Below are 22,220 nucleotides of genomic sequence, written 5' to 3'. Positions count from 1 at the left end.
ACGAAAGGCAAAGGAGGAAAAACCCAACACCCAACCCCAACCAACCAATTTTCCCCTGCAGCCGCTGCAACCGTGTCTGCCTGTCCCGCATCGGACTTGTCAGCCACAAACGAGCCTGCAGCTGACGTGGACTTTTACCCCCTCCATAAATCTTCGTCCGCGAAGCCAAGCCAAAGATATCTAAAATACGATACAATTTCTCTCACTATAAGGCAAGCCGGCAGTACTAATGGTGACTCTTTGTCTGCCTCATGGCAGACTAAAGGAAATTTCATATAATATTTCATTTTGTTTATTACATGACAATAAAAGAATCTTGAATGAATGGCCTGTGGATAGAAAAAATGCACAAGGCCTCAAGGACTATACATAATCATTTAAACAGAATTTGAAAGGAGAATCAATGATACAGAATAGAAAAACATCAAATTCTTGTGTTATTTGGCTTAGGCTATGCATACTTAAAACAAAACTGTTTCAAAGATTTAATGCAAAAAAGAAACTCAGCAGATCACAATGCATCTATAGGAACTAAAGAGTTATCAAATGTTTCAGCTTGAGCTGTTCATCTTGGTATGAGCATAATTCAGGTAGGAACCTGAAGTAAAAGTTATGCGGAGCAGAGGAGAGGAGGGAGCAAAGCCTAATGGGTATAAGGGTAGAAGAGAAAAAAATCTGAGGTGATAGGAGAAGGGGATAGTTTTATGAATGAAAAGAGAAGGGAAGGGGTTATGGAACCAGAGGAAAGGAGATAAAAGGATGGAGAAAGACAGAGATTCAGGGAGGGTTTAATGGAAACTGGAGAAGTCAGTTAATGTCACCTGGTTTCAGAGCGCCCAGATGGAACAACAGGTGTTCCTCCAATTTGTGAGTAGCCTTGGATTGACAGTGCATGGGGCCATGGACAAACATGTCAGTGTGGGAATAGGTGTGGAATTAAAATGTTAAGCCACTGAGAGGTCCCTGCTATTGCTCCCACTGAAGGTGCTCAACAAAACTATCTCCTATTTTGCAGCTAGTCTTTCTGATGTAGAGGAGACCACAATAAGAGCACTGGAGGAGTAGATGGACCCTGCAGATTCACAATTGAAATGTTGCTTCTCTTGGAAGGACTGTTTGATGCCCTGAATGACAGTGAGGGGAGAGGTATGGGCATGTGTAGCATTTCCTTTGATGCCAGGTGTAGGTACTGAGTGGGTGATTAATGAAAAGAAATTAGTGGACATGGGGCTCCCAAAGGGAGCAGTCCCTGCAGAAAGCAAAAAGGGGAGGATTTGTCTGGAGGTGGGATGATGTTGTAGGTGGCAGAAATTACAGAGGACAAAATGTTGGATGCGGAGGCTGTTGGGGTGGTAGTTGATGTCTAGGGTAATTCTGCCCTTGTTGTGTCTCAGGGCGGGGGGTGGGGGGGAACGTCAGGCAGATATCTGGGAAACAGAGGAGATGTAGGTAAGGGTTGAGTTGATAGTAGCTGAGGGGAAGCCACTTTTTTTTGAAGGAGGAGGACATTTCAATGTTCTGGTTTGGAAGACCTCATCCTGGAAACATACACAATGGAGGCAGAGAAATTGAGAGAGAAAGGAACAGAATCCTTAAAGGAGACAGGGTATTAAGAGGAGTAGTCAAAATAACTGTGGGAGATGTGAGGTTTGTAGGAAATATCTGAGGAGAGTTTGTCTCCTGAGATGGAGACAGAGAGATTGAGAAAGGGGAGAGTGATGTCAGAGATGGATTAAGTGAATTTGAGATCAAGGTGCAAGTTAACAGCAAGGTGGATAAAGTTGAGCTCATCATGGGTGCAGAAGGCAGCAATAATTTAGTTGCCAATAAAGCAGAGTCAAGGAGCCTTGCTTATGAAGGCTTATAGCATGGATTACTCCACATGACTGACAAAAAGGCAGGCAAAATTGGCACCTATGCAGGTAACCATGGCTATCCCTTTGACTTGGAGAAAGTGAGATGAGTCACAGAAGATATTGAGAGTGAGAACAAGTTCTGTCAGGCAGGTGAGGATGGTGGTGGAGAGGGATTGTTGGGTCTGTTATTGAGAAAGAAATGAAAAGGTTTGAGACCTTCAATATGGGGATGGAGGTGAACAGAGATTGAATATCCATTGTGAAAATTAGGCAATTGTCTAGAGAAGTAGAAGTTGTTGAAGTGATGAAGAACATTTGAAGTATCATGGATGAAATTTGGAAGGAACTGAATTGGGGGGCACAAAATAGAATTGAGATAAGAATACCAGGTAGGTGGGGTAGGAGCATATGGAAATAATGGGTTTTCCAAGACATATCCACCTATGATCTCTTATGTTTTAGCCTGTGCTCCTCTCCCTGCCACATCCTCCCTCCTCTCTTCTCCCCACCTTTGTATTTAGGTGCCTGTCTGCTTTTTTTTGCTCATATCTTGAAGGGTTGAATCTTGAAATGATATTTACCCTTTACTTCCTATAGATGCCAGGTGACCTGCTGAGTTTCTCCAGAACTTTTGTGTTTACACAACAACATGAGCAGATGCATACTTTCCTGTTTAGCTCACATTAAAAGATGATGGGCTGTCAATGTCAAAGTCAGATATGCACCTTGACACAACACTCGCAGAGTTATTGTGTGATGTAATATACCTTTTGCTTAAGCACCAGATATCTTGAATAATTTTCAGAAAATAAAATCTAAATTTAACGCTGATAAAGGCATAGAGGAAAGGGTTCAGGCAACAATGGAAAAAGGCAAAGGATTGCGTCACTTTGTTAAGAATAAACTTTGTTTGGAAAATATTACAGTCAGTTGTCCTAAATAAACCATAACCTACAACAACATTATATGGCACTTGACAAGTAACAAATGATGCTACCACTGCTATCACAATCCGAAATGCCTTATTCCTTTGGCGATTTTTTGTTTGGAGAAGAGTCTTAATTATCAGAGAGTAACAGTAAACCATGATTAATAGAGGTATAAAGAAACCAAGTGTTAGTTGTATTGTTGGAGTAATTACTTTCCCTATGCTTGAAATGTTTTTTGGATATCTAATATTGCATACCACTTTTCTTGATGTCTGTAAGAGGTACTTTGTGCTAAAAATGAATGTGGGCAAGGTTACAATAATTCCAGCAAGCCAGATGGCTAAACAAATGATTTTACTGTAAAGCAGGGCCTTTACCTTGTAATTAAAAGACTTTGTTGCATGAACAATAGAAATATAGCGATCTATGCTAATAACAGTTAGTAAAAACATGCCACTGTAAAAGTTGATACTGTATATGCTCTCAAGAATCTTACACCCAATGTCGTCAAAGATCCAGCCTTCAGTCACTTCTACAGCCCGAAATGGCAGTGTAATCACAAAAAAAATATCAGCTATGGCCAAATTCATGAGATATACATCAGTCATGGACCTAATTCCTTTGTAAAACAAATAAGTTAACACAACCAAACCATTGCCAATGATGGCTATGACAGTGGTAATTGAATACAAAATTGTAATGAAGATTGAAAGTTTCCCGTAGTCATTGATTACACACAAGAATTCTATGTCATCATAAGTATAGTTGTAATTATATGTATAATCATAAATTTCATCACTTCCATTAATTTCCATTATCATTGGGCCAAGCACGTCTGCAAGACACAAATATAATTAATAATACGTAAAGAATTGAACAATAAGATTGAGTAAATGACGATAATTGTAAGACAACCAAGAAACTGTGCTAACTTTAATAACAGACCCTCCCTAGTCTTTCCCAACTTTTCATTTTCTTTATTGCAATCCCTGAACTCAAATCTGGTTGCTAATTTTAATTTTCATCATTAAAGAATATATAGTTCATCTTAGACTCTTAGCACTGTGTTAAACCACCAAATAGGAGCCTGAAAAGTGGGGTTAAAATAGATTATACTGTCAGATGATTGATATGGTTGATGATTTAGACCTGGGGGAAGCAGACAATATAATATAAAACATTGTTTACCATCATCAAGGTTGGTGTAGCAGTTAGCGCAACATCTTTACTGCGCCAGTGATCGGGACCAGGTTTTGAATCCTATGCTGTCTGTAAGGAATTTTTTACATTCTCCCTGCCTCTGTGTGGGTTTTCCCTGGAGGCTCCAAAATATCCCTTCAAGATATGAGCAAAAAAAGCAGACAGGCACCTAAATACAAAGGTGGGGAGAAGAGAGGAGGGAGGAAGTAGCAGGGGGAGGAGCACAGGCTGAAACATAAGAGGTCATAGGTGGATATGTCTTGGAAAACCCATTATTTCCATATGCTCCTACCCCACCTACCTGGTATTCTTATCTCAATTCTATTTTGTGACCCCCAATCTAGTTCCTTCCAAATTTCATCCATGATACTTCAAATGTTCTTCATCACTTCAACAGCTTCTACTTCTCTGGACAATTGCCTCATTTTCACAATGGATATTCAAAACCTTTCAAACGTATGGGGGGGGGGGATGTAGGTTATTTGGATATAATTGGGCGGCATGGACTCGTGGACTGAAAGGGCCTGTTATTGTGCTGTATGTCTAAATTTAAAAAAAATCAAATTAGTCTTCAATTGATTTAATGTGTTCAGTGGTCTTCTGTGATAGATTATGAGTCTGTAAGAATGCCATCAGCAGAACATATTCTAGGAATGATTGAGCACATAGCAGAAAAATCTGAAGTTAACTGGTCACGTGTACTCCTTCATTCCTGATTTTATAAATGCTGTACTCAGTACTACTCCACTGCATCATGGCTACTAACTTGCAGTGGAAGACATTACCATTGGTAGAAGCTCTGGGCTTAGTTTTGGAATTCATCCTATCATCCTGGCTGTTTGGTAGTGCACTGGCATTTTTTCATGTGGGAATGGGAATTGTCCTCAGATCTAAAAAGTGGATAATTCATGTTGAACTCCTTTTGCTATTAATTTTCTCACTTATTTGTCTAACCACAACCTCCAAATACTCTTTAATCTTCTTAATGCTCTTTCTAATTTAGCATAATTGACAAACTATTGTGCAATATTTTAAAATGGTATGTGGAAACCCCAGAATAGATCCCCAAGAAGTATTAATTTTCATATCTTGCCAAAGTGGGAGAATGTAGTCTTTATACTGGCTCTTGCTTGCAATAAAAGTCCATCCAATAATTGTCATTGCTTTGAAATATTTTAGGATTCCTTGAGGTCATGAAAATGCTACAGGAATACAAGGTATTTATTTCCATCATGCATATTGTTCTTACCTTTGTTAAGTGAGTTAAATAGTGTCTTGTTCCCAACACTATGGTCTGATACCAGGAAGGTGGAGTTATACCAGAGTAAAAGCCTGAAATTTCAAAAGATCATTGTGAAACAATTAATTTTTTTTAGAATTATGCTTATATGTGTTTTGAAAAGTCTTTTTCTAATAACTATATTTTACCTTTTAATTATATATAAAAATTTGACACAAATGTGCATATATCCATTTCTCTATTGGCCGAGGTTTAATTTTCAAATGAAATATAACAATCTGACTGCATGAAATTTTTCACACAAGTCCTAAAATGTATTTTCTTTGCAGGTTTATCATTAATAATTAAATAAGAAATCATAGGCCCTTTGGCCTGTCAAGCCTGTTCTGCCTTTACCTACCCATGTTCCCCTTAACATTTAATTTTCCCTATTCTTCAAAAATCTCTATATCTGTGGTTTAAAATATATTTGATGAGGCAGTCTCTACTGTTTTCTTGGGCAGAGAATTCCACAGCTTCACTGCTCTCGAGCAAAAGCAGTTCCTTTTCATCTCCCTCCTTGGGCAATAGGTTAACATATTGGTAAATGCACTGTTATTACAAAGTCAACAATCCTCCATTATCCATAAGGAATTTATCCATTCTCCCTGTATCCATGTGGGTTTCCTCCTGATTCTCCAATTTCCTCCAACATATCAAAAATGTTCAGGTTAATAGGGTAAGAAGGGCCTGTTACCATTGGTGAATTAAACTAAATGAAATCTATTTACTGAATCCTTAATCTATGCTCCTTAGTTCTAGTCTCACCTACTCATGGAAATAACTTTCCTATCTTCATCTCATCTATCCCTTTCATTATCTTACATATTTCTATTAGATCCATAGAATCATAGAACATTGCAGCACAGTAAACAAGCCCTTCAGCCCTTCTAGTCTGTGCTGAACTATTATTTTGTCTAGTCCCACTGATCTGGACCCAGTTCATAGCCCTTCCATCCATCTATCTATCCAATATTTTCTTAAATATGAAAATCGAGCCCGCTGTCACCACTTCAACTGGCAGCTCGTTCCACACTCCCTCTACTGTCTGCATGAAGAAGTTCCTCCTAATGTTATCCCTAAAGTTTTCCCCTTTCACCCTAAACACATGTCCTCTGGTTTGTATCTCACCCACCTTCAGTGGAAAAACTACTTGCATTTACTCCATCAATACCCCTCACAATTTTGAATAAATATATCATTCTTCTTCACTCCAAGGAATAAAGTTCCCGAAGCCCTGGCAACATCATAGTAAATATTTTCTATCTATTTCAATCTAATTCTTATTTTTCCTGTAGTTAAGTGAGCAAATTTTCACACAATACGCCAAATTTGACTCACCAATGTTTTATACAACTCTACCATAACATCCCAACTCCTATACTCAATACTTTGATTTATTAAACCCAATATGCTAAAGCTCTCTTTACAACCCCATCACCTATAATGCCACTTTCAGGGAATTATGTGTCTGTATTTCCAGATCCCTCTGTTCTATCACATCACGCTCCACAGTGCCCTACCTTTTACTGTGTATGTCTACCCTTGGTTTGTCCTTTCAAAATGCAATATTTCATAATTGTCTGCATTAAATTCCATCTGCCAATTTTAAATCCATTTTTACAGCTAGTTCAGATCCCTCTGCAAGCTTTGAAAGCCTTCTTTGCTGTCCACAACATCTCCAATATTTGTCGTATTCAAACTTGCTGATCTAATATACTGTGGCGGCCTATCACGGCAGCTATTGAGCCAGCGCTCCAGGTGGCAAGCACAACTAAAGGCCAGCAGTCCACTCAGCAGCACTGGCCCCAATAAGTGAACCGGTGGGTGAACAGCAAGGGCAACTTAAAGGCCAGCAACCCCAAATGGTACTGGCCTTGCTGCACAGCCAACAGACGGGGACAGTGCGCGGGGAAGAAGGGCATTGTTATGCAGGAAAGTACCTGTGCACGGGAAATCTTTTGTTATGCATGTTGTGACATCAGCCAAGGGGGGGGCCACGCGGGAACAGTGTAAGTATAAAAGTCGGGCCTGTGCTTCAATAAAACTCAGACCTTAACCTGACTGCACTAGGTGTGTGTGTCTTCTTTCGAGAAGCGCGCAGCTACAGTACCACAATGGTATAGATGACAAACAACAATGGTCCCAGCACTAATCCCTGAGGCACACCACTAATCATAGGGCACTAGTCTGAGAAGCAATCATCTACTACAACTCTCTGGCTTCTCTCATATAGCTAATGTCGAATCAGAACTTTCCTGACTAGCCTCCCATGTGAAATTTTGTCAAAGGCCTTACTAAATTTCATGTAGACAAAATCTGCACCCTTACCTCCATCAATTTTCCTTCTATCCTCCTCAGAATATTTTGGTGGCGCAGTTGGCATAGCAGTTAGTGCAACGGCTTTGCAGTGCCAGCGATTGGGACCAAGGTTTGAATCCCACGTTGTCTGTAAGGAGTTTGTATGTTCTCCCTGTGTCTTCGTGGGTTTTCCCTAGGGGCTCTGATTTCCTCCTACCATTCAAAACCTACTGGGGTGTAGGTTAATTGGGTGTAAATTGAGCAGCATGGATTCGTGGGCCAAAATTACCTGTATGTCCAAATGTAAAAGTTTTTTTAAATTTAAAAGGAAAACTTGATAAGATTGGTTAAACATGACCTAACGCACACAAAGCCATGTTGACTATCCCTAATCAGTCCCTGACTATCCAAATTCTTGTATATATGATCCCTTAGGACACCTTCCAATAATTTACCTACTACTGACATCAGCCTCACTGACCTATAATTTCTTGGATTACTTTTGAAGTCTATTTTAAACAATGGAACACAATGAACTACCCCCAAATCCTCTGGCACCCCACCTGTGGCTATTAACATTTTAAATATTTCTGCCAGGGCCCCTGCAATTTCTGCATCAGCCTCCCTCAAGGACTGAGGGAATATCTTGTCAGCGCCTGGGGATTTATCCACCCCTATTTGCTTTAAAACACTAAGCACCTCCTTGTTTTAATATGTTTAGGTTCCATGACTGATCTGCTAATTTTCCTTACTTCCCTAGACACTGTCAGTTTCCTGAGTAAATACACTCTCATTTTTCTGAATTACAGCGAGTATAGACATAGGTGCCTTAATCGCTCCTTGTCTCTGGAATCAACCTGGTGAACTTCTTCTCTGCTGCCTCCAAAGCCTAATAATAATAATCAAATATTGTTATATTCATTGTTAAATAGAACTTCAACATAAAGAATTCACTGACTCAAATAAATTTGATCGACCTGCTCTTCTTAGCCCATCAGGTGTCACAGATTGTTCAGGATTAACATGCTACTTCTGGATCAAAGGTTGCCATTTCAAAGACTGCTCTAGTAATTTGTCACAGATTGTTTAGGATTAACATGTTACTTCTGGATCAAAGATTGCCATTTCAAAGACTGCTCTAGTAATTTGGTGCATATTCAGACCAGCATTTGAACGTTGCAATAAAAGAGCACTTCATGTTTCAAGAGGAGACTGAAAGCTCGTCTTAGGGTACGTGTCAATATTCATCTCTAAGTCAGCATCACAGGAACAGATTAAATGACCCCATTACAGTATGTGCAGTGCCCTCATGTTAACAGTGGCAAGTAAAAACATTTTAAAGTGTTCAGAAAAGCAGGAGAGGTAAAATGGACTGGAAACCTTAGGATGACAAGGCAACAGCTATTAGGCTATTGAACCTCCCCATATTACCCGACCAAATCCTTAAATGACTCCGGGACCTACCAAATGATCTCTCAGCATGATTGAAACCTAACTTTCTTTTGCATTAACCACAACTGTGAATATTTATCTATGCGAAGGAGCAGCAACCGTCATCTTGAACTGTCAATGGCGAGGAAATTACTTTTTAGGACATTTAACAATTGACCATCAAAGATAAATTGTGATATAAATTATATGACTGTCACAGATGACTCTAATCCTTTCATCCTTGTGATCTAAGCAAGAGTTAAATAACTGGGGACTGCTCCACTTTCCAACCTACCCTCTTGCCCCCTCTATGGGTTCCTACATTGTCCATCACCTCAGGACCCAAAAAAACTGGAGTGGAAGCAAGTCATTGCCAAAAAGAGGGAGAGAAGGGCATCCACCGTGCTAGTCATTGACATCTTTCCTCTGCTTCTCAAAGAATAAACCTGCACACTATGGTAATGTGGAAAGTGCAAACCATAACTAAAGTAAAAGCTATGTTTAATTCCTCTCTCTCTCACCTGCTGCAGAATGTCCCAAAGCATTGTATAATCAATTTAGAACTTTTTATAAGTGCAATTATAGAAAAAGCATGAATTAATATACATATCTAACCTCTGCAAAGGGAATGTGATATTAACCAAATCAATTTTGCATAAGGATATGTTAACTGAGAGATTGAATTTGGCAAAAACACCAAGGTTAATTTACCTGCTCTGCAAGATAATTCCTACTTGAACATGCAGGCAAAATTTCAGTTTAATTTCTTATCAGGCAATGAAGCATTCCCTGAAAATTCCAAATCAATGTCATGAGTGGCTGGAATGAGATTTGAATCCACATCCTGTTGATTCTGAGAGGAGTATCAACAGAGTCACTGTTGATACCAGTATTTTCATACAGTTATTCATGGTTTACAAAGAATGGGAATTTCCTCTGCTATAAGGTAAACCAATCTAGTAAAGAAAATTAAAAAAAAATCTTTTCTGAGAGATTGTAAAGCATCAGCATGAGTAATACATTTCATAAGGGTAGAAGTTCACTTTTAGGCCTTCAGATAAACTGACCCACAGAAGACAAAGGGTATTATTCTGATTGGAGGCCTATGACTAATGATGTTCTGCAATGATTGGTGTTGGGATCTCTGTTTTTTGAGATATTGATAAATGAAAAATTAAGTGGGTAGGTTAGTAATTTGTAGATGACACTAAGATTGGTGGAGCTATTGACAATTTAGAGGGCTATCTATCAAAGAATACAATAGGATATACAGTAGCTCAGTTACAGACATGGGCAAAGAAATAGCAGATGGATTTTAATCTGGAGAAGTGTGAGATGTTGCACTTTGGGAGGTCAAATGCAAAGATGTATACAGTTAACGGCAGGGCTCTTAAAAGCATTGATATGCAGAGGATACATGTCAATGGATCCTTGAAAGTGGCTATGCAAGTAGATGGGTTGGTAAAAAGGGCATATGGTATCCTTATCTTCTTTGTCAGGGCTTTGAGGACACAAATAAGGAAGTCATGTTCCAGTTGTATAAAACTTTGGTGAAGCCTTACTTGTTTGCGGGATCTGAACTACCCTATTACAGGAAGGATGTGGAAACCTTGGAAAGGGTATAGAAGAGACTTACCAGAATGTTGACTGAATCAGAGAGTATGAGCTGAAATGAACGGTGGGACAAACCTGTAATGTGTTCTCTGGAATGGTGGAGGTTGAGGCCTCCTAGGGCAACATCCCTTCCAATTTACTGTTATCCTTTTTATAACTGGACTTAACCTGCATCAAAACCACACACAGTACTCCAAGGGTGGTCTCACCAATGCCTTGTATAGCTGAATTATGAAATCCCAACTTTTCACAAGATCACAATAGAGGAGCAGAAGTAGGCCAATTGGCCATCAAGTCTGCTCTGTGATTCTATCATGAGCTGATCCATCCTCCTACTTAGCCTCCCTCCCTGACATTCTCCCTGTAATCTTTGATGCCCTGACTAATCAAATACCTGTCATTCTCTGCCTTAAATCTCCGGGCCCTTCTCAGAGCCCATGATGCTGCCTTCAGGTCAATGGATAGGTTGGTACTAAGATCAGCCAGGGCTAAAGTCTCCCGTATCATCTGGAAGGCAAAGCAAGGCTATGCACAGAAGATAAAGAAGCTGTGCAACACCAGTAACATGAGGCACACGTGGCAAGGGATCAAGACTATTACAGATCACAAGTTAACCTTGCAAATTAAGGACAATGATGCCTCCCTTCTGGACAGACTGAACATCTTCTATGTACAGATTTATGAGAAGAACAGGATGATGCCAAAGAAAGCTCCGTGTCCCCCTGATGAATGGACCCATGGCCTAGCTGTGGCCGGTAAGAAAAACCCTATCCAAGGTGAACCCACATAAGGCGATGGGACCAGACAACATATCTGGTCAAGTAGTTAAGGACTGTGCAGACCAATTGACGGAGGTCTTCATGAACATCTTCCACACCTCACTGCAGCAGTTCATCGTTCCCGCAGGGTTCAAGACAGCCACCATTATCTTGGTACCCAAGATGACTACCGCCCTGTGGCACTGACCCCCCCACCATTATGAAATGCTTCGAGCATCTGGTGATGGAACGCATCAAACCACACCTCTCAGGGATGCTGGATCTATAGAAGAAATTATTCCATAGTTGATGCTATAGCCTTGTTACTTCACTCCATCCTTGCCCACCTGGAGAATGATGCCTCATATGCTAAGTTGCTGTTCATTGATTTCAGCTTGGCATTTAATATGATCATTCCCCAGAGGCTGGTGAAGAAGCTATCCTTGGTGGGACTCAATGGCCTTCTCTGTAATTAAATGCTGGTCTTCCTAACAGAAAGACCATAGTCTGTCCAGTTCAATAACAGAATGTCAAGCCCTGTCACTCTGATCACTGGCGCACCTCAGGGCTGTGTACTCAGCCTGCTCCTGTTGAAGCTACTGACCCACGACTCCATCACCAGATCCAGCTCCAACAGTGTCATCAAATTTTCAGTTAACACAACAGTAGTTGATCTCATCACTAACAATGATGAATTGCACTACAGAGAAGAAGTGGAAAATCTCGTGAAATGGTATGGGAGTAACAATTTGAGTTTCAACATGGACAAAATGAAGGAAATAATCGTAGACTTCAGAAGGACTAGGATTGACCACCCTCCACTACACATCAACAGACCTGTAGTGGAGAGTGGAGAGCACCATGTTCCTTGGAGTTCACTTAATAAGTGAACTATCGTAGACATTCAACATCTCCTCACTTGTCAATGGTAACTGCACTACCTGAGAAGACTGAAGTGGGCAAGGCTACTGGCCACCATTATGTCAACCTTCTATAGGAGCTCCATCGAGAACATCCTGGCCAACTGCATCACTGTGTGGTGGTTGCTGCAGAGAAATGGATTGGAGGTCAATCTACAGAACCCCACCATCAACATGATCTACTGGGATTGTTGTCTGAAGAGGGTGCACAAAATAATTGAAGACCCCTTCCACCCTGCACACAGTATCATTCAGCTCTCCTGTCAGGGAAGAGATATGGGAATATCAGAGCCAGCACCACCAGGCTAAGGAACAGTTTCTTTCCATGGGCAGTGAGAATGCTGAACAACCAAAAGAACTCCTCACACTAAATATCCAAGACTCTCATTTGTACAAAACAATATTTATTTATTTATTTTTATAGATATAATACTTGTCCTGCATATATATTATTTGTCTGTATGCGTGTGATGTCTGGTTGTGCGCCTGCATCTTTTGCATCAAGGCCCGGAGTACGCCATTTCATCAGGTTGTACTTGTACAATCTGATTACAATAAACTTGACTTAATGCACTCAACGACCTCCATTCCACAGCTGCCTGTGGCAACAAGTTTCACTGACCAAACAAATGTTCCTACATTTCTTTATTAAATTGACGTCCTTTTATCCTGAAGTTATGCACTCTTGTCCTAGACACCCCTACCATGGGAAACAGCCTTGTCACATCTACTCTGTCCAGGCCTTTCAGCATTTGAAATGTCTCTATGAGGTCCACCTTCATCCTTCTGTACTCCAGCAAGTACAGTCCAAGAGCTGACAAACATTCTTCATGTGCCAACTCTTTAATATCTGGTATCATCCCAGTAATTCTTCTCTGAACTCTCTCCAACGCCAATTCTTTTCTCAAATAAGGTGCTCAACACTATACACAATACTCCAAGTGATGTCGCACCATAGCCTTAAAGAGACTCAATGTTACATCCCTGCTCTTTTATGCCATTCCTCTAGAAATTAATCCCAATATTACATGGGCCTTTTTCACCACTGACTCAATCTGGAGGTTAACCTTTAAAGTATCCTGCACGAGGACTCCTGTCCATTTACACCTCCAAATTTTGAATTTTCTCTCCATCTAAGTAATAGTTTCCCTGTATATATCTTCCATCAAAGTGTATGACCTCACACTTTCCAACATTACATTTAATCTTCCCATTCACTCTGCAGCCTTTCCATTTCCTCAGCACCACCTACCCTACCACCTTCTTTGGAATCATCTTAAATTTAGCCACCAAGCCATCTATTCTATAATCCAAACCATTTATATAGAACATAAAAAGAAGTGGCCGCCAACATCAATCCCTGCAGAACACCAATAGGATCCTTTTTAGCCACACTCTGTTTTCTGCCAATCAACCAATGTCCTACCAATGCTAGTATCCTTCCTGTAATTACCTGGGCTCTCATTTTGTTAAGGAGCCTCATGTGTGACAACTTATCAAAGTCCTTTTGAAAGTCCAAATACAGAACATCCACTGCATCTCCCCTGTTCTAATTGTGATCTCTTCAAAAAATTGCAATAGCTTTGTCAGGCATGATTTTCCTTCAAGGAAACCATACTGTCTTGGGCCCATCTTGTCACGTGCCTCTCCATAACCTCATCCCAACCACCAATGTCAGGCTAATTGGTCTATAATTTTCTCTCTTTTGCTTCTCTTCTTTCTTAAACAGTGGAGTGACATTTGTAATCCTCCACTCTGCTGCATTGATTTCTGGAAGATTATTACGAATGCCTCCACAATTTCTTCAGCTAATTCCTCATGGTCCAGGAGACTTATTTACCCTTAGACCATTTAGCTTCACTAGTACCTTCTCTCTTGTGATTTTGACTGCACTCACTTCTCTTTGCAGAGAGACATGGGAGTTCAGTATGCTACTAATGTCTTCCATAGTGAAGATTATCCAAAATATATAGTCAGTTCCTCAGCCATCTCCTCGTCTCCCATTATAATTTCTCCAGCATCATTCTCTATCAGTCCTATGTCTACTTTTCTATCTCTTTTACTCTTTATATATTTTAAAAAGCTTTTACTATCCGCTTTAATATTTTTTACTAACCTCCTTTCATAATTCACATTTCCTTCCTAATCAACTTCTTAGTTGTCTTCTCCATTTTTAAAGGTTTCCCAGTCCTCCATCTTCTCACTTATTTTTGCTTCCTTGTATGCCCTCTCTTTTACTTCCCTCATCAGCCTCAATTGGTCTCATTTTTCCATTCACAGTTTTCTTTCTTTTTGGTGTGTGCCTATCCTGCCCTTTCCTCATTTCTCACAGAAACCCCAGCCATTGCTGATCTGCTGTCTTCCACCTTGGTCAATGGTGACTCTCAAACGTTTGTGGTGTTTTTGCAATTGACTTAGGCCGGTTCCTAATTTCCCTTACTCCACTGAAATACTGACCCATCAGACTTAAGCCTCTCCTTTCCAAATTTCAAAATGAACTCAATCATGTTGTGATCACTGTCTCCTAAGGGTTCCTTGAGCTTCCTAACACCCCCCGCGGGAAAGTTTTCTTTTTTGTTTTATTGACTTTAACATTTGAGTAGACAATTATGTTATAAACTCAATTGTATATAAGTCAATACATACAAAAGGGAGAAAAGAAAAAATAAATAATAAAATATGCATTACTACTTTTCTAGTGATAAACATAATGCATGCAACCATGTCAGATTGAAAAAAAGAAACAAAAACCTAAAAACTAAAGAACTAATCTATCTCCTCCCTCTAATCAAGGCTACCTTTTTTAATAAAGAAAAAAAAATCAATAATGACATAGAATCACTGGCGACCCCTGGTGAACAAACAAAGAATTCCTGGAATATATAATAATTATTGATTCTTCCAATTATAAAATAATTCTAAGAATGGTCCCCATTACTTCATAAATTGAAACTTTTTATCTTTAATATTGTATCTGATTTCTTTGACATGTTTGGGGAGTCAGATACCCAGCCTTTGAACTACCTTTGGAGCTACAGCATTAATGAGGCAGCCCCAGATAAACCTTGGTCAATCGTGACTCTCAAGTGTTTGTGGTGAGGAACTTGTGGTTGATAGTGCCATTGAATTTCAAGGATAAATCTCTTATTGGATGCGGTTATCATTGGCATTTTTGTGCCTTAAATTAGCATTTATGAGCCCATGTCTGAAATGTTATCTGAGTTGATCTTATGGAGACTGCTTCATTTGCTGAAGCGTTGTAAATGGACCATTACAAATATCATCATTTCTGGCCTTACAATGGAAGGAAGATGATTGTTCAGGAATGGTTAGGCCTAAGATATTGTTCTGAGATAATTTTGCAGTGATAGCTTGGGGCTGACACCATTGTCCTTTATGCCATGTGTGACTCCAGTCTCTGCAATGTTTTTTCATTAATACCCATGGCCTTCAGCTTTTCTCTGACTCCTTGATACCACAGACATCAAATGCTTGAGGTTACCATCATTTCACCTCTGACATTCAGTTCTTTGGCTCCTAGTTAGGCTTCGATAATGCCTCCGAGCAGAGTAGTGACGAAGCATCAGGGAGCAGGTTTTGGTGGAAGGTAATGAGCAGATTCCCAACATATGGGAACCTACAAAGAAAGAAAGAGACCAAAGCTAGAGTTAGGATAGAGAAAAATAAAAATAGAGGACAGAAAAGTCAAAAGCAAAGGATACAGAGGTCACTAGATTCTAAAAGGTCAATGAGCATAAGGGCACTTTATCTGAATGCCCATAGTATTAGAAACAAGGTTAGTGAACTTGAGGTGCAAATCATTACCGAGGCAAATAATTTAGTGGCCATCACAGAACTATGGTCGTAAGATGGTAATGATTGAGAATTAAATTTTCAAGGGTATCAGGAAAAGATAGACAGGATGGTAAAGGTGCTCTTAATCAAGGAAGAGATCAGGGCAGTAGTGAGAGACAATATAAGATCTAAGAAACAGAATGTTGAATCCATCTGGGCAGAGATTAAGAATAGTAAAGGGGAAAAACATCACTGGTGGGAGTTGTCTATCGCCCACCAAAGAACAACAGCACAATAGCATAGGCAATTAACTGAGAGATAACTGAGGCATGTAAGAACAGAATGGTAGTTGTCATGGGGGACTTTAACTTCCACATAGATTGGGAAAATCAAGTTGGTCGAGGGAGTCTGGAGGATGACTTCATAGAATGCATCCATGATAGCTTTCTTGAGCAGCATGTTAAGGAACCATCAAGGGAGAATGCTATTTCAGATCTAGCATTGTGCAATGAGATAGGTAAAATTAACAATCTAGTAGTCAGGGACCCTCTTGGAAAGATCGATCATAGTATGATTGAATTTCTCATAAAGATGGAGTGCAATAGTTAGATCTAAAACTAGTGTATTATGCTTGAACAATGGAGACTACAACATTATGAGGGAGCAATTGGTCAGTGTGGACTGGGAGCACAGGCTAGTTGGCAAAACAGTTGAGGAACAATGGAGAACTTTCAAAGAGATTTTTCACAGTCCTCAACAAAAATATATTCCTGTTTAAAAATATGGACAGTAAGAGAGGGAAGAGTCAGCCTTGGTTAACTAAGGAACTAAAAGATTATGTGTACACAGTTGCCAAGAATAGTGGGAAACTGAAGGATTGGGAAAACTCTAAAAGACAACAAAGGACAACTAAAGGGGAAATAAGGAAAGGGAAGGAGTATGAAAGCACAAAATATAAAAAGATAGCAAAAACTGTTATAAATACATAAAATGGAAGAGGGTGACTAGAGTCAACGTAGGTCCCTTGGAAGATGAAAAAGGGAGATTGATATTGAGTAATGAGGAAATGGCAAGGAATTGAACAGCTATTTTGTGTCAGTCTTCACAGTGGAAGACTTATCCAGTATACCAAGGAGTAGTGATAGGGATGCGAAGGGAAGTGAGAGCCTTAATAAAATAATTGTTACAAAAGAGATAGTGATGAGCAAACTAATGGGACTGTAAGTGGACAAGTCCCATGGCCCTGATGGGATGCATCCCATGGTACTGAGGAAAATGCTGGGAGTTATAGTCAATGAATTGGTAGTCATTTACCAAAATTCTCTGGATTCTGGGCAGGTCCCAGCAGATTGGAAGACACCAAATGTCAATTCACATTTAAAGAAGGGATATAGGCAGAAGACGGGTAACTATCGGCCAGTTAGCTTAATGTCTGTAGTCGGGAAAATGCTTGAAGCTGTCATTAAGGATGAAATAGCAAGACATTTAGAATGAAGGGGTTCCATCAGGCAGATGCAGCATGACCAGCATGACCAGAAAGGGCAGGTCTTGTTTAACAAACTTGCTGGAGTTCTTTGAGGATATAATGGGAGCAGTGAATAGAGGGAAACAGGTTGATGTTGTATATTTGGATTTCAAGAAGGTGTTTGATAAAGTGCCATACAAGAGACATCAATAAGATAAAGATGAATGGAGTCAGGGGAAGTTTTTTGGCATGGACTGAAGATTGGTTAACTGACAGAAGGTAGAGAGTCAGGATAAATAGGTGTTTTTCTGATTGACAGTGGGGTGCTGCAGGGGTCAGTGTTGGGTCCACAGCTATTCACCATTTACATCGATGGTTTGGAAAAGTGTAGTGTAGCCAAGTTTATGGATGATACTAAATTGAATGGAAAAGCAAATTGTACAGAGGACGTGGAGAGGCTGCCGAAAGATATAGTTAAGTTAGGTGAGTGGGCAAAGATCTGGCAGATGAAGTACAATGTTAGTAAATGCAAGGTCGTCCATTTTGGTAAGAAAAATAGAAGACCAGATTATTATTTAAATGGTGAATCACTGCAGCATGCTGTCGTGCAGATGGACGTGGGAGTGCTTGTGCATGAATCACAGAAAGTTGGGTTCCAGGTACAGGTACATGATTCTTTATCTGGAACCCTTGGGGGACAGTGTGTTCTGAATTTCAAATTTTTAAAGATTTCAGAAAGCCCACCCGAATTGTGCTGCCGTATCCCCCCCCACCCCTTTCCAGTCACCCAGCTGTCTCCCCCGACCGTCGGCCCCTCGCCACCCAGACATCTCCCTCAACCGCGGTCCCTCAGCCGGCTCCCCTAACTGCAGTCCCTCGGCCACCCGACCACACCCTCAACTGCGATCCCTCGGCCGCCCGGACATCGCCCCCAACCACGGTCCCTCGGCCGTCTCCCCCGACTACTGGTCCTCATCCGACCAGCAGTCTCCCCCAACTGAATCCCTCAGCCACCCAGCAGTCTACCCTGGCTGTCTCCCCCGAACACCAGTCCCTCGGCCATCTCCCCCGAACACTGGTCCCTCGGCCGCCCGGCAGTCTCCCCCAACCGCGTTCCTCGGCCGCCCGGCAGTCTCCCCCAACCACAGTCCCTCGGCTACCCGGCAGTCTCCCCCGACCACAGTCCCTCAGCCCAACGAACGTCTCCCCCGACAGCAGTCCCTCGGCCATCTTCCCTGACCACCGATCCCTTGGCCGCCCGGCAGTCCCCCCCAACCGAGTTCCTCAGCCGCCCACCAGTCTACCCCGGTGGTCTCCCCTGATCACCGGTCCCCACTTGCCGGATTTTGGAGCTTTCCGGATTTTAGATGTCCGGATAAAGGATCGTGTACCTGTACAACAGGTTATTATGAAGGCAAATGGAATGTTGGCCTTCATTGCAAGAGAAATTGAATTCAAGAGCAGGGAGGTCATGCTGCAACTATATAAGTACAGGTGAGGCTGCACCTATTGTACAGTTCTGGTTTCTGTAATTGAGGAAGGATATACTGGCCTTGGAGGCAGTCCTGAGGAGGTTCACCAGTTTGATCCTGGAGATGAGGAGGTTGACCTATGAGGAGAGATTAATTCCCTGGGATTATACTCACTCAAATTCAGAAGAATGAGAGGATATTTTATAGAAACATAAAATTATGAAATGAATAGATAAGATAGAGGAGGGAAACTTGTTTTCACTGGTAAGTGAGACCTAAACTAGGGGGCACAGCCTCAAGATTCATGGGAGTAGATTTAAGACAAAGATGAGGAAAAACTTTTTCCCAGAGAGTAGTGAATCTGTGGAATTCTCTACCCAGGGAAGCAGTTGAGGCTACTTCATTAAACATATTTAAGGTTCAGTTATATTTTTACATAACAATGGAATTAAGGGATATGGGGTAAAGACAGATAGGTGGAGTTGAGTCAATGATCAAATCAGCCATGATCTTATTGAATGGCGGAGCAGGCTCAATGGACCTTTCTCCTGCTCCTCTTTCTTATGTTCTTATGTAAGAGCTGAATAATTCCATATTAATGATTTAACTGAAATCTTCAGTCTTACTCGTGAATTTGCAACACGTTCACTTCAAGGGCAGCACATTTTTCTTAAGCTGGAGTGCCCAGAACTGAACAGAAGACTCCAGATGAAGTCTAAACAGAACTTTTTAGTCCCACCAATGCATCTTCCATTCTATCTTTCAATTGTTATTTCTGTGCACTTGCTTTCTTTGTCTCTTGCTCTTTTTCCAAAAAGTTGGCCAAAATAGTATCATACTATCACATGATACATAACAAGACCTTTGGTGTTGTACACTATGCAGAGGTTCCTCAGGACACTGTCTTAGACCTAATCATCTCCACCTATGTCATCACTCACCCTTCCCCCATCATAAGGACCACAATGGGAATGTTTTCTAATAATAGAAGTCAATGAGAAAGGGGAGTAAATGATATCACATAAAGATATGCCAACTACAAGTTAACAACACTACACCAGTAGAAGTCGGTGGCTAATTTGTCTGATCTACTCCATCAAGGTGCCTTCTTTATGTGAACTGCAGTGATAGTGACAATTTTACTCCGAAGATTGCCTCCTTGCAGGCTAGGTGAGGTGCAATCATATGGAATAAATAAGAAGTTAATGGAGGAGGATAGAATTTGCAGCCTCAATTCATTTGATTCAGGTTTTTTTTTACAGTTACCCAATATTGTCTCAACTAGTTTTAAAACATGGGAATGTAAGTGAATGAATAGTGGCTGTGCAACAATGGCAGCACCCTGACTCAGGGATTGCAAGCAGGAGTGATTTACTTTTCCCACCAAATGCATGAAGAAAGCTGGTGCTCTTGCCAGGAAGGTATGGTTGGAGTTAACTGAGGAATGGAAGAGTGCCTGTATCATATCCAGATCATTGATGCAACCTGAAAGGCTATTTAATGACTTAGACGCATGCACAGTTTCTAGTTCAAATATGGTCTTTGTCATATTACTCTTCATCCCCTGTTTGGTTTTGAATAGTAACAGAGTTCAACTTCTATGCACCCTTTCACCTGGCCATTTATCCATTCAAACATTGACATTTGCTGCACCTATCTGTCTTATTGTCACTTTGTTGAATGCACAACATTCAGGATCCTCATCACAGGGACAGACTCATACCTTCCTCATATCATCAGGGGCTTAACTAAGGGAAAACCAAGTGTAGCAAGTGATAAGATAATGACTTTGCTGCAATTAAATCATCTTCACATTCATGCATTTCAGGCTTGCAACAGGTGTAGATATTTTCAATTCAGTGGTTCCATTTCATGGACTGGTAATATTTCCAGCTGACGGTTTGCATCACAGAACTCAGCAAGATGGACACTGTCCAAGGTAAAGCTCTAGGCCTTCCTCACTGTCTCCCAGCTTTTTTTTTAAACAGTATCCTCTACTTTGTAAGTAAGAAGTCTTGGTCAGGTCCCCATGCTCTGCAAACAGACAAGGAGCATCTCAGCAGTCAACTCAGGATCCAAGTAGCTTTCTACAACCACAACAGAGTAGTGGGAAACACAGCCTCAAGTGATTATAATTTGTCAAGTGTGCGCAAAAGGAGGTTGGACAAAATGTATTAACTTTCAAATTGTTTTGATGCCATCTAAAATATAACGATTTCCATCCCTTCTGTGCCTGCCCCTGCTTCGTATTGAAACCTCAATGACCAATTCAACTTTTCAAAATGTAAAATATAGGAGCAACAATGGGCCTTTCGGCACTCTGAACCAGATTCCCCCATCAATAACCTTTTGCCTATTATGGCAACCAAGTTATACTCAGGAATTTGAAACTGAACAATAATCTGTTTTTTTAATGTAATTAAATATTCTCTGTCATAAAGGATAACTTTACGCTCTGCTGAAATACTCCAAGAGAAACATTAACACCCACCTGGGAGAACAGTGGGCAATGGATCATCCACAGCAGCTCTTCTGATGATGTAGGACTTCCTCGTTGGTCTCAGTTTCTGTGCCCAGAAGATAATTTACAACCACAACCTTCTTGTCTGACTGAACCACCTGGAGATATTAATAAGCAGAACAAAAGGTGGAAAAGTATCAAGGGTTTTTGCCAGTGACTTGGAGAGCGAGGGAAGCTGTACAGAATCTTGCATGGCCTTTCAACAATAGGTCAAAACCACTTCTATAGCGCTATGATTGGCAGATATAATTTAGGTAGCTATCTTTACACAGGAATTAGTCTACTTTCTATTTAATTAAATAAACTGCAGGAAATTATTCATAAAATACCACAGGAATTCCACAAGGAGGGCTATTAATATCAGTAAAGTTTCTCTATTCTATTGTAAACAAACTAACGTGAAAATAATTTTGGACAGAATATCAGGAGCACAGTTCTTGCATAGATGGCATTGTTAGGATACCAGTTAGCGCAATGCTATTACAGCTCCAGCGACCCAGGTTCAAATACTCCACTCTCTGTAAGGAGTTTGTGTGTTCTCACTGTGATCTGCATGGGTTTTTACTGGGTACTACCACCCTCCAAAATGCATAGGGTTGGTGAGTTAATTCGATAAATGGGAATTTACTGCCTGTGAGGAGACCCTCAAAGACTTCAAAGGAAAATTTGGTCAGATCAT

The 22,220-nt window shown here is 40.7% G+C and overlaps 1 protein-coding gene and 1 long non-coding RNA gene across 8 annotated transcripts in view; one reads left to right on the top strand and one right to left on the bottom strand.

Moving 5' to 3' along the window:
- The window catches only part of LOC138760874 (uncharacterized), a 195,180-nt gene that overhangs the window by 23,035 nt on the left and 149,925 nt on the right, over positions 1-22,220 (top strand). For 3 of the 7 annotated variants that reach the window (XR_011355920.1, XR_011355924.1, XR_011355918.1), the window contains one exon: positions 5,165-5,202. This is a non-coding gene — a long non-coding RNA (uncharacterized lncRNA). Of the gene's footprint in view, positions 1-5,164; positions 5,203-5,554; positions 6,505-6,890; positions 7,293-8,555; positions 8,872-21,461; positions 22,027-22,220 lie in introns of those variants that run through there. The other 4 variants (XR_011355922.1, XR_011355921.1, XR_011355919.1 and 1 more) reach the window with 4 other exon arrangements.
- The window catches only part of ccr6a (chemokine (C-C motif) receptor 6a), a 62,609-nt gene continuing 42,918 nt past the window's right edge, over positions 2,530-22,220 (bottom strand). Inside the window, exons 2-4 of the mRNA XM_069930564.1 lie at positions 21,512-21,639; positions 5,235-5,317; positions 2,530-3,620 (exon numbers count right to left, since the gene is read on the bottom strand). Coding sequence (XP_069786665.1) covers positions 2,530-3,606 — 1,077 coding nt within the window. The 5' untranslated portion in view covers positions 3,607-3,620; positions 5,235-5,317; positions 21,512-21,639. The remainder of the gene's footprint in view (positions 3,621-5,234; positions 5,318-21,511; positions 21,640-22,220) is intronic.

Source organism: Narcine bancroftii, chromosome 4 (assembly GCF_036971445.1).
Source record: "Narcine bancroftii isolate sNarBan1 chromosome 4, sNarBan1.hap1, whole genome shotgun sequence".
NCBI lineage: Eukaryota > Metazoa > Chordata > Chondrichthyes > Torpediniformes > Narcinidae > Narcine > Narcine bancroftii.
Note: the sequence above shows the minus strand (reverse complement) of the source record. Positions and strands in the feature narration are given on the sequence as shown.